General features: G+C 41.6%; 1 protein-coding gene across 28 annotated transcripts in view; it reads left to right on the forward strand.

Annotated features, from left to right (window-relative positions):
* CDC42BPA (CDC42 binding protein kinase alpha) overlaps positions 1-13,434 on the forward strand; it is a 329,589-nt gene that overhangs the window by 311,546 nt on the left and 4,609 nt on the right. For 11 of the 28 annotated variants that reach the window (XM_016939946.4, XM_016939973.4, XM_016939954.4 and 8 more), the window contains 2 exons: positions 2,855-2,972; positions 5,035-5,570. In XM_016939946.4, the coding sequence (XP_016795435.1) occupies positions 2,855-2,972; positions 5,035-5,477 (561 nt within the window). In that variant the 3' untranslated portion in view covers positions 5,478-5,570. Of the gene's footprint in view, positions 1-2,854; positions 2,973-5,034; positions 5,948-12,956; positions 13,115-13,434 lie in introns of those variants that run through there. The other 17 variants (XM_016939982.4, XM_016940026.4, XM_016940034.4 and 14 more) reach the window with 4 other exon arrangements.

Genomic DNA, 13,434 nt, shown 5'->3' on the forward strand with positions numbered 1-13,434 from the left:
TGAGTGTGGAGGAGGGTGTGCCTACCAACAGTGTTCCCCTGGGTTTCTATGTTTAAAGGGCAAGTATGAGGACGTTTAGTAAAATATGTAAAATGTAGTTTAAGCATTTAGGCCTTTTCTCTTGCTGAAACTTGTAAAACCATTTAGGTAAGATAGATTTCTATTAACATTAAATAGCATAAGTCATGAATAAACATAAGTCATACCACAAAGTTTATCAATGTATGGCAGGTATGTGGATAAATTTCCCTATTGTATTCTCTATGTTAAGCTACTAGAAGAAAGAGTAATATTTTCTGAGCCTGAAATGATGAGAAAAGATTGTGTTTTTGAAACAGTAAAATTAGGCAGACAGTTGTAACATTTTTTTAAAAATACACTAGTTAGCTTGGTGTTCTGTTGCATTTGAAAATAGCATGATACAGTATCATCAACTCTTAAATTATGTTGGAAGAAAAGATAGGCAGGAAACACATCAAATTGTTATTAGTATCTGGTGAATTCACAGGTGACTTTTTTGGTCTCTTATAATTTCATTACATATTCTACAGTTCATGAGTATTACCTTTATAATCAGAAAAAAAGCAAACAATTTTAATGAACTAGTTAGCACTGAGAGAACACCAGGTTAATAAATATATCTTCCAGTCACATTTTGTTATGTCTTAGTGGCTATTACTATCTGTGTGATTTTCTGATGATGTAGAAAAGATAAAGGATTACCCTATAGTAATGGTAGCCTATAGCATTCTATGAAGAGAACATCTGTTTTCAAAGGAAAGTTGCATGTTATAGTTTAACTTGGAATTAAACTATTTGGCTTTACTTAACAAATTGATCCTTTGGAAAAGTCACAAAACTTGAATTTTTTACTGCTTTTAATGTGTGATTTTTTTTTCATTGCATTTCCATTATAGAGTTAAGGTATTGTTTAACACATGTAAAATTTGTGATCCCCCCACCACCAAGCAGAATTGCTGGGGGGTTGTTGTTGTTGTTGTTGTTGTTGTTGTTGTTGTTGTTGTTGAGATGGAGTCTCGCTCTGTCACCCAGGCCGGAGTGCAGTGGCGTGATCTTGGCTCCTCCAGCAACCTCCACCTCCCAGATTCAAGTGATTCTCCTGCCTCAGACTCCCGAGTAGCTGGCACTACAGGCATGTGCCACCAAACCCAGCTAATTTTTTTGTATTTTTAGTAGAGATGGGGTTTCACCATATTAGCCAGGCCGGTCTCGAATTCCTGACCTCGTGATCTGCCCACCTCAGTCTCTCAAAGTGCTGGGATTACAGGCCTGAGCCACCGTGCCTGGCCAGAATGGCTGTTTCGATGTGACTAAAAGGAGGTTTGAAAGTGATACTGCAGATGGCTGTATGAGGTTGTTACTCATACTCATGAGGAAAGAAAGGCACATAGTGGGACTGGGCTACATGCTTGCTTTTTGCTAGTGTAATTAGCTTCATCCTCAGACAAGCCCCAGGAGGCAGTTCTTATCCTCATAATACAGCTGAGGGAACTGGGGCACAGAGTTTAGCAACCCCAAGCCCTGCTGTCAGTCAGCTGTGCAGCACAGATGTGAGTAGTGGGCCAAATCCCTCCCTAGCCTGTGCTCACAGCCACCATGCTGCCTTTATGGCACACCCTCACAAACAGCCAATGAAGGAGAGGCTGGCTGACAATAGGCTAGTAAGATTACCATCATTTTTGTAGCTATGAAAGAAAAATCAATAAGGAGTAGATAAATCTTCTAAGTAAATACATATAAATCTGTTTATAAATTATAAGAAATCAAATCCAGACCATTTGCATCAGAAGATGCTTACATGAGGCTGGGATTATGTGAAGAAATGGAGAAAAGCCTTATGAGTGTTAAAAGATGTTAATAACATGGTATATGTAATTTGTCTTCTCCAGGATTTATAAAGAATATTAAAATATTTTTCCCTCCTCTGGACTTTTGTCAGCCCCAACATCTCATCCTCCTGGTCTGAAAAAGATTGGGGCCTTTGGGGAGGCAGCATGCTTTCTGTTCTCAACCGTAATCAGACAGCTCACCGTGCACACCACCTATGTGGCTATCCTTTAGGCGTGTGTGATTTGCAAAACATTCTGTGGCCTATTTTCCTACCTCACACACTAAAATCATTCAATAATTAAATGGAAATATCAATAAGGAGTAGGTAAATCTTCCAAGTAAATGTATATAAACCTGTTTATAAACTCTTTGAAGTCAAATCCAGACCATTTACATCAGAAATTAGTTTTCAAACTAATATTCCCAAATTAACTAACTTCACCTAGGTTGTGAGTATTGCAGCGTCTTATTTCTAATCCCAGTACTACTATTGGTGTGAGTCAGTAAAGATGCCTGGTGACTGGGGTGTGAACTTATAAATGGCACATTTGGTATCACATCAATAAAACATTTTCTTGAGAAGAATATAATTTTAGTAGAATTTTCTCCAAATGGACGTATCAGCTGTTTAGCAAATAAAAATGTCATACATAGTAAAAGCTTTCAGTTATCGGCAAATGTCCATGTAATTCTACAATTCACTGTCACATCTAACCATATAACTTTTACTTACTGTGTTTACAAACAAAAAAAATGCTGTTTTTTACTGATAAGTATTTCAGTAAGTATAAGTACTTATTCCTGATTAGGATGAGATTTACTTCATGTTAGGGTTTTATTACTTTTGTGGGTGGGAAAGACTATATAATCTGCCATTCCTTACTCTGTGTCATTCTGGTCAAGATTATTTTATTTCTTGGTAATTGTAGTGAAAAATAGACATCTCTGCAGAAAAATCAGTTTCTTTCTGGCTAAAGGATGTCTCTCTCACTTTTGTTTATAGAATCCTCGGCCTCAGGAAAGTCGGACAGTATTCAGTGGCTCAGTCAGTATTCCATCTATCACCAAATCCCGCCCTGAGCCAGGCCGCTCCATGAGTGCTAGCAGTGGCTTGTCAGCAAGTAAGTGCCGGGGCTACAGGAAGGTGCCTCTGAGACAGGGTGACCCCCAGCTCCCTCCCCTCCTGTCCCGTGGGTGACATGTCCTTCACTTACGTGTGCCCATTGCATTCTCAAGTGGCTGCAGTGTCTCAGACCCTGCTGGGTAATGCCTAATAGGCACAAAAGCAGTTGTTAAGAAAATAGTCCCAGAGTCCTTCTAGAGTGTACAGGCCATCTGGGAGACAGACAAATATGATTACAAATTGTGATGATAAAGGCTCTGAAGGAAGTAAACAGCATACATTAATAGAGAATAACAAGGGGTAGCTGTTAGGGATGAATCCCTACTTGGCAGAATAATTAGGAAAATCACTCCCTAGAGGTGGAGTCATGTTTGAGTAATGTTTGGTTAACTGAAAGAAGGCTAGCATGGCTACATGGTAGTGGTGAGGAAGTAACAAAAATTAGAGCAGGGTAGCAGGTAAGGGTCAGACCAGCAGAGACTTGAAGACCAAGGTAAGACATTTTTTACTTTATTCAAAAGGAAAAAGAAGACTTTTAAGTAGGGAAGAATTTTCTTTCAATTTACATTCTTAAAACAATCCTGCGGGCTGCCAAGTGGAGAATGGACTAGAGGCAGGAAGAGTGGAAGCCAGCATCCAGATAGGAGACTCCTAGAGTGGTCCCAATGGAAACCAATGAGGGCTTGGGATGCAGCAGGGGCAGAAGGAGAGAAGATGGTAGATTCTCCAGATATATTTTCAGAGTTAAAAGCAGTAAGACTTGATGATGAATTAGTCATGGAAAAGTAAGGGAGAGAGTTAAAGATGACTCCCAGACTTCCTGCTAGGGCCTTAGTATGATACCATTTACTCCCATTTACCACCGTTTAAGAAGGGGCTGAGGCAGGACATTCCACGCATGTCCAAAGGTCCCGAGGTAGCAAAAAAAAAAAAAAATGTATCTGTTTGATTCACTGAAAGAAGGCCAGGAATGGATTCAAGAATATACCCTTTACTACAATAAAGATAACATTCATGCAGTACACATGTTTGAGGTTCCATTAGATACCAACTCTTCTGCTGAGGTGGTGGGGGTAAAAATACATATATGACCTAGTACCTGCTTTCAGGTGTCTCACAGTCTTTATTAGTCTCTCTCTCCGTTTTTTTTTTGTTTGTTTGTTTTAACTGTACTCGGAACTGCAGCATCTCTTTTTTTACACTTTAAAACTAGAACCTTGAGCTAAGGGACCATAGAGAGAAAAAACTGTGCTCCATGGTGCACTTAGGTTCAGCTACTGTCGCGGAGCAGCTTTTTGGTGGGGGAGGAAAGGTGTGTAAAAAGATATTGTCTGCCTGAATAAAATTATACAAAGATGCTAAAGGCTACTTACCTCAAAATGAGAGAAATGTACAGATGGGACATCTGGCTGATTTAAAAAAGTAAATTTTACTCCCGTCAAATTCACTGCGATCTAAGATATTTCCTGGATTATAAGCAGTGCGATTGTAGATTGTCAAGTGATCATTGTAGCTTCACTTGGGGAAGAATGTTCTTGGCTGAAGGTTGCTTTTCTGTAACTTTCTCAAGTGTGTGCTTTCCCGGGAGCATGGTACTTGCTTGGAGATCAGAGAGAGTGTCGATCGAGTGTGCCAGCGTAAGTGCAGTCCCCAAGTGTACCAGGTGCAACTTAGTGAAACCTTTTTTCACCTCCATGCAAATGAACTTTAAGAGAAAGTAACTGCACTAAATCCAATTTCACATTTAAAAGTCATTGAGTCAGAAAACTTACTTGTTCCTTTCTATTCTCGAATGTTACATATTTTGAATTCAAGTCTTCTGATGCAGATTGAGTTTCCTCCATTCATTTGCTCTTCATTCAGCAAATACTGATTTTGGCACCCAATTTGTGCCCAGGTATTTTTTTTTTAGATTCTGACGACATAAAGATGAATGATGCTGTATTAGTTATCTCTTGCTGCATAAGAAATTATCCCACAAATTAGGAGCTTTAAAATAGCAAACATTTATTATCTCATAGCTTAAAATAGCAAGCATTTATTATCTCACACTGCCTCAGGGTCAGGAATCTGGGAACATCATAGACTGGATGGCTCTGGTTCAGGGTTTCTCATCAGATTGCAGTTGAGCTGTCTGCTGGGGCCACAGTCACCTCAAGACTCAGCTGTGACTAGAGAATCAGTTTCCCGGCTCACCCATGTGGTTGTGGACACGTCTGAGTTCCTCACCGACTGTTGGTTGGAGGCTTCCCGTTTTTGCCAATGTGGGCCTCTCCATACCCAGTGCCTGAGTGTCCTTATGGCCTGGCTGCAGGCTTCCTCCAGGGCAAGTGATCAGAGAGACAGAAGCAGCAGTGTTCTACCTAACCTCAGGAGTGCTGTATCACCACTTCTTCAGTATGCTGTTGATCACACAGACCAGCCCTGGTACTGTGTGGGAAGGGACTACATACGAGTGAATACTAGAAGGGACGATCATCTTGGAGCCTGGCTACAGACATAGAGCATGCTTTCAAGGAGCTTTCAATTGACAAGAAGATGTTGAAATGTACAGTTTGCACCTTTCTTGCCATTATCTCCTAACGTCATCTGTACCCAGTATGTAGCCCTGACCACAATGAAAAAATCTTGCCAAGTGGGAAAATGACAACCACTTTTATTAATTATCTTTTTATTAGCGATAGCTAGATTTGATGATTGATGTAAGCTGTTACTAACTATAAGTTATCTAGAAGTCAGTTACAAAGGTTTTACAACTTTAGGAATTAAGTGATGGTCCATAATTCCTTACCTGAAACACTTGAGGCCAGAATGTTTTTATGTTTTAGAAAGGGATCTACCATATATTATGTTATATTCCCAGCAAGATCCATGACAAACAAACACATTAAGTTCCCACGAACACATTAATACTTACACAGCAAAAGTTATGACTGTTTACACTGTAAATATAGGAATAAATGTAGTCTTTATAAATAAAGTCTAAAGTCGGCCTCCAGGATTTTTTTGGGGTTTGTTGTTGTTTTGTTTTTTGTTTTGGTTTTGCGTTTTTGTTTTTTGTTTTTGTTTTTTTTGAGACAGAGTCTCACTCTGTTGGCCAAGCTCGAGTGCAGTGGCACGATCTTGGCTCACTGAAACCTCCGCCTCCCAGGTTCAAGCAATTCTCCTGCCTCAGCCTCCCGAGTAGCTGGGACTACAGGTGGGTGCTATCACACCCAGCCAATTTCTGTATTTTTAGTAGAGACGGGGTTTCACCATGTTGGCCAGGCTGCTCTTGAACTCCCGACCTCAGGTAATCTGCCCGCCTCAGCCTCCCAAAGTGCTGGGATTACAGGCGTGACCCACCGCGCCCAGCCCAGTTCACATTAGGTTTTGTCATCACATGAATTTGCATCAAGCTTGTGAAAAAACTTTTGGTTTTCAGCACTTTTGGATTTGTGGAATTGCAGATAAAGATAGGCCCTAAACTGCAAAGATTTAAAGAGCCAAGACAGCCCATCTCCTTAGAAGTGCTGAAGTGAGGCTCCCATGTCACTGCTGATGGCATGCAAACGACAGACTGGAGCTGGCCTGGCATTCTTGTCAAGGCCCTTAACGCATTCATTGAGTTTGGCCTTTTTTATGTCCCTGGTTACCAGCTGCTTGTCCAGTAAAGATATAAGAGGAAAGACCCTCTCGGGAATACCAAGGGGCATCTGGTGTTTAGAGTGCCTCCTGCTGGCTTCAAGACTAGCCCAGCTCATATAAAATGTTTCCAGAAGGACAGCCAGCCAAGAGAGGAACAGGCCAACTATGTTCAGTCTCTACAGCAAGAAGCACAGGATCTTCCACAGCCAGACTCACGATTTCATGATGCAAAGTCAGATTGAAACAGCGGTGCTCACCATGCTTCCTTCCCTCCTTCCTAGTTCACCTGAGGAATGAGACCCGCTCCTGTCAGCAGTAGGGGCTCACTGGGAGCCTCCCAGACCCTCCTGGAAGTCATGCAGAGGTTGGATATTGCTCATCCCCAAGAGATTTAGGGCCCAGTCCCCAGAGTCACCACTTAAAACTCTCTGGAAGGGGCTGTATCCTGAGTACAGTACGTGGTCTCAGGCCAGAGGGTCCCCAGGCCCCTTTTGCTGTTCAATCAAAACAGCCCTGCCTTGATTTTTTTTTTTTTTAAAGGTTGTAGTGTTTGAGTGTAACCTTTCTTTGAAAAGAAAAATTCCTGAAGTTTAAAAGTGAAAAAAACATAGTGGAAATCACTGGGGTGGGATTCAGTTCAGTTATCTGCTCTATAAATGATCACTAGGAAGGAGGGAGGCAGTGAAAAGACCAGAAGCGCAGTGTGGGCCAGCACACACCTTCTGTCTTGCATGTTACTCTCCATGCATTGAGTGGTGAGTTGTTCCCACAAAGTCCTGTAAGGTAGAATTTATTTTTTTACCTAAAGGTGAAGAAAATGGAAACTCAGAAAGATAAAATAACTTGCTTACGGTCACACCATTAGTAAGCAGAGCAGTGGAAGTCTCTGGCAGTTTGACTTTCTGTGCAGAATAACAAAATGTTAAAGTAATTTTTTCATTATTTTTTGAACTGAGCACTAAACTAGGCAAGGAATTGGAAGAAAACTCAAAAAATATTTTATGGCGTTCAATTAGCTTGTAATCTAAGGAGACACGTGTTCCACATCAAAAAAGTAAAGAGTATATTTCCCAAGAAATATGTCAACAAATGAAGACCAGTGCATGTGGAGAAACCCAGTGGTGGGGATGGAGTGTTAGGGGAAACGTGTCTCCTGGGGAGTGAGGTTGTCAGTGATTCTCAGTCCGAGGGGCCTTCTGGAATCATCAGGAGAGATTATTATTATTATTATTATTATTATTATTATACTTTAAGTTCTGGGATACATGTGTAGAACATGCAGGTTTGTTACATAGGTATACATGTGCCATGGTAGTTTGCTGCACCCATCAACCCGTCATCTACATTAGGTATTTCTCTTAATGCTATCCCTCCCCTAACCCCCCACCCCCCCACAGGCCCCAGTGTGTGATATTCCCCTCCCTGTGTCTGGGTATTCTCATTGTTCAACTCCCACTTATGAATGAGAACATGCGGTGTTTGGTTTTCTGTTCCTGTGTTAGTTTGCTGAGAATGATTGTTTCCAGCTTCATCCATGTCCCTGTAAAGGACATGAACTCATCCTTTTTTGTGGTTGCATAGTATTCCATGGTGTGTATGTGCCACATTTTCTTTATCCAGTCTATCATTGATGGGTATTTGGGTTGGTTCCAAATCTTTGCTATGGTGAATAGTGCTGCAATAAACATACGTGTGCATGTGTCTTTATAGTAGAATGATTTATAATCCTTTGAGTATATACCCAATAATGGGATTGCTGGGTCAAATGGTATTTCTGGTTCTAGATCCTTGAGGAATCGCCACACTGTCTTCCACAATGGTTGAACTAACTTATACTCCCACCAACAGTGTAAAAGCATTCCTAGGCTGGACACGGTGGCTCAGGCCTGTAATCCCAGCACTTTGGGAGGCTGAGGTGGGTGGATCACGAGGTCAGGAGATCGAGACCATCCTTGCTAAGATGGTGAAAACCTGTCTCTACTAAAAATTCAAAAAATTAGCTGGGCATGGTGGCAGGCACCTGTAGTCCCAGCTACTCGGGAGGCTGAGGCAGGAGAATGGCGTGAATCTGGGAGGCAGAGCTTGCAGTGAGCTGAGATCGCGCCACTGCACTCCAGCCTGGGCAACAGAACAAGGCTGTGTCTCAAAAAAAAAAAAAAAGTGTTCCTATTTCTCCACATCCTCTCCAGAATCTGTTGTTTCCTGATTTTTTAATGATCACCATTCTAACTGGCATGAGATGCTATCTCATTGTGGTTTTGATTTGCATTTCTCTAGTGACCAGTGATGATGAGCTTTTTTTTGTATGTTTCTTGGCCGCATAAATGTCTTCTTTTGAGAAGTGTCTGTTCATATTCTTCACCCACTTTTTGATGGGGTTGGTTTTTTTTCTTGTAAATTTGTTTAAGTTCCTTGTAGATTCTGGATATTAGCCCTTTGTCAGATGGATAGATGGCAAAACTTTTCTCCCATTCTGTAGGTTGCCTGTTCTCTCTGATGGTAGTTTCTTTTGCTGTGCAGAAGCTCTTTAGTTTAATTAGATCCCATTTGCCAATTTTGGCTTTTGTTGCCATTGCTTTTGGTGTTGTAGTCATGAAGTCCTTGCCCATGCCTGTGTCCTCAATGGTATTGCCTAGGTTTTCTTCTAGGATTTTTATGGTTTTAGATCTTATGTTTAAATCTTTAATCCATCTTGAGTTAATTTTTGCATAAGGTGTAAGGAAGGGGTCCAATTTCAGTTTTCTGCATATGGCTAGCCAGTTTTCCCAACACCATTTATTAAATAGGGAATCCTTTCCCCCATTGCTTGTTTTTGTCAGGTTTGTCAAAGATCAGATGGTTGTAGATACGTGGCATTACTCCTGAGGCCTCTATTGTGTTCCATTGGTCTATATCTCTGTTTTGGTACCAGTACCATGTTGTTTTGGTTACTGTTGCCTTGTAGTATAGTTTGAAATCAGGTAGTATCATGCCTCCAGCTTTGTTCTTTTTGCTTAGGATTGTCTTGGCTATACAGGCTATTTTTGGTTCCATATGAAATTTAAAGTAGTTTTTTCTAATTCTGTGAAGAAAATCATTGGTAGCTTGATAGGGATAACATTAAATCTATAAATTACTTTGGGCATTATGGCCATTTTCATGATATTGATTCTTCCTATCCATAAGCTTGGAATGTTTTTCCATTTGTTTGTGTCCTCTCTTATTTCCTTGAGCAGTGGTTTGTAGTTTTCCTTGAAGAGGTCCTTCACATCCCTTGTAAGTTGGATTCCTAGGTATTTTATTCTGTTTGTAGCAATTGTAATGGGAGTTCACTCATGATTTGGCTGTCTATTATTGGTGTGTAGGAATGCTTGTGATTTTTGCACACTGGTTCAAGCGGACCTAATACACACCTACAGAACTCTCCACCCCAAATCCACGGAATATACATTCTTCTCAGCACCACATCACACTTATTCTAAAACTGACCACATAATTGGAAGTAAAACACTCCTCACCAAATGCAAAGGAATGGAAATTATAAGTCTCTCAGACCACAGTGCAATCAAATTAGAACTCAGGATTAAGAAACTCACTCAAAACTGCACAACTACATGGAAACTGAACAACCTGCTCTTGAATGACTACTGGGTAAATAACGAAATGAAGGCAGAAATAAATAAGTTCTTTAAGACCAATGAGAACAAAGACACAACATACCAGAATCTCTTGAGACACAGCTAAAGCAATGTTTAGAGGGAAATTTATAGCACTAAATGCCCACAGGAGAAAGCGGGAAAGATCTAAAATCGACACCCTAACATCACAATTAAAAGAACTAGAGAAGCAAGAGCAAACACATTCAAAAGCTAGCATAAGACAAGAAATAACTAAGATCAGAGCAGAACTGAAGGAGATAGAGACACGAAAAACCCTTCAAAAAATCAGTGATTTCAGGAGCTGGTTTTTTGAAAAGATTAACAAAATAGGCCGCTAGCCAGACTAGTAAGAAAAGAGAGAAGAATCAAATAGACATAATAAAAAAATGATAAAGGGGAGATCACCACTGATCCCACAGAAATAGAAACTACCATCAAAGAATACTATAAACACCTCTACAGAAATAAAATAGAAAATCTAGAAGAAATGGATAAATTCCTGGACACATACACCTTCCCAAGTCTAAACCAGGAAGAAGTTGAATCCCTGAATATACCAATAACAAGTTCTGAAATTGAGGCAGTAATTAATAGCCTACCAGCTAAAAAAAGCCAGGACCAGGCAGATTCACAGCCGAATTCTACCAGAGGTACAAAGAGGAGCTGATACCATTCCTTCTGAAACTATTCCAAACAATAGAAAAAGAGGGACTCCTCCCTAACTCATTTTATGAGGCCAGCATCATCCTGATACCAAAACCTAGCAAAGACACAACAAAAAAAGAAAATTTCAAGCCAATATCCCTGATGAACATTGATGCGAAAATCCTCAATTAAATACTAGCAAACATTCCAGCAGCACATCAAAAAGCTTATCCACCACGATCAAGTCGGCTTCATCCCTGAGATGCAAGACTGGTTCCACATATGCAAGTCAATAAACGTAATCCATCACATAAACAGAACCAGTGACAAAAACCACATGATTATCTCAATAGATGCAGAAAAGGCCTTCGATAAAATTCAACACCTTTATACTAAAAACTCAATAAACTATTGATGGAACGTATCTCAAAATAATAGCTATTTATGACAAACCCACAGCCAATATCATACCGAATGGGCAAAAGCTGGAAGCATTCCCTTTGAAAACTGCAACCAGACAAGGATGCCCTCTCTCACCACTCCTATTCAAGATAGTATTGGAAGTTCTGGCCAGGGCAACCAGACAAGAGAAGGAAATAAAGGGTATTCAGATAGGAAAAGAGGAAGTCAAATTGTCTCTGTCTGCAGGTGACATGATTGTATTAGAAAACCCCTTCATCTCAGTCCAAAATCTCCTTAAGCTGACAAGCAACTTCAGCAAAGTCTCAGGTTACAAAATCAATGTGCAAAAATGACAGGAGGACTTTTAAAGTTAAGTCAGAAACTCTGCAAATTGTTCTGGGATAGGGCTGGGCATTGGTGTTTGTCAAGCTCCGTCATACGCTAAACAGTAAACCACCAGTGTTGCTGATCTGCAGTCAGTCAGTTACAGTGTCGAGGAAATGCCAGCGAGCCTGTGACTGCAGCCCAGGGGCTTCGCAAAGAAGCTGAGGAAGGGAGGTGGAAGGGGGATTACCAAGGACAGAGTCTGCCCAGGCAGGCTCTTGTTCAGTTTATTTATGAACGCTTGTGTATTTTGGTGGTCATTAGATAAATGTGCTGCTTTAAACTATCATTTTTTGACATTTTTCACTGAATTCTTAATGTGAAAAACAATTGAGACATGTTAAACCCGCAAAAAGTTGAAACAAGCACAACCTGTACCTTAGAGTTGTGCTAAAACCTCAACACAGTCTTTTGGACCAATCATCCTAATACTGAAACTCAGCACGATGAAGGCATGTTTAAGCAAAAACCTTGTCATAGTAGGGAATGCTAAGAGCTTTAAATAGGTACTGACAATAGCCCCGAGATTCCCCAGGGTGTTCTGGGTCTTCCCTTTTCTTCCTGTGAATGCTGCTGGTCCACTGTTACCTACCCCAACTCTGAGAACACAATAGAGAGTGACTTTGAAGAAAACCTCACTTTTATTTTACATCTCAGGCTCTTTGCCCTGTGAAGTAAAAGTACTTTTATGTTTTCTTCGTGGTTTTATGAAAATTTTCTAGAAGATAAGCGATATTTCTTCATTGAGTGGCATGGCCTCTCTGGGGATGGTACAACCGAGCTTCCTCATTTAGCGCATCTGTTTTGAGCCTGCCGTGTGCCATGTTCTGTGCTAGGCCCTGGAGAGGCAAAGACACCTCATCTTTTGGGAGAATGGCAGGCACATGATGATAACATGACTTCATAAATGCCATGAAAGAGATGTGTGAAAGATGGCTGGGAGCCGTCAGTGGCTGGGAAAGACGTGCAAGGCAGCACCAGGCAGGTGGAGACTTGAGGGATTCCGGGGAATTGTTAACAAGCAGGGCATTGGGGCAGATGGCACAGCCTAGAGAGTGCTCGCTCACCGGGAGTCCCCGTGGCTGGGGTGGACAGGAACAGCGAGTGAGATTGCTGGATTCGGGGTTGAGCTCAGGGCAAAGGTACTACAGTTGGACTTACTGCGCTTCAGGGGAGGAGTGGTCTGGGGCCTGCAAAGGATGGCCTGTCAGCTCAGCAGTCTGTGTGCTTTCTAGAGTATTGTCCCCTCTGCATATGTAAAATTTTGCCTGCATAATGTACTGTAGGGTCATCCGCACAGAATGGCAGCGCATTAAAGAGGGAATTCTCTGGAGGAAGCTACAGTGCCAAGCGGCAGCCCATGCCCTCCCCGTCAGAGGGCTCTTTGTCCTCCGGAGGCATGGACCAAGGAAGTGATGCCCCAGCGAGGGACTTTGACGGAGAGGTGAGTGGGCAGGGTTCCGGAAATGTCATGTATCAGAAAGACTAGGGCATCTTCCCAGGCAATCCCACCACCTTGGGATTGGCCTCAGCTGCAGCAGGGTTCGGGGTCAGGGGCCAGCATTCACTCTTGGCCAGCGGGCAGCTAGGCCAGTCACTCGGGCTGCAAACTGCAGTTTTCCCAGAGGCATTCAGACTTCTGGCTTTTGTGTGAAAATACCATCATCTGTAAAGGCCTACAGAAAGGACGGAGCTTGTGTGTTCCGTGCCTCTTCCTCAGCTCATAGAAGGGGCTTTATACCGACAGTGAGGCCGCCCCATGGG

Source organism: Pan troglodytes, chromosome 1 (genome assembly GCF_028858775.2).
Source record: "Pan troglodytes isolate AG18354 chromosome 1, NHGRI_mPanTro3-v2.0_pri, whole genome shotgun sequence".
Taxonomy (NCBI): Eukaryota; Metazoa; Chordata; class Mammalia; order Primates; family Hominidae; genus Pan; species Pan troglodytes.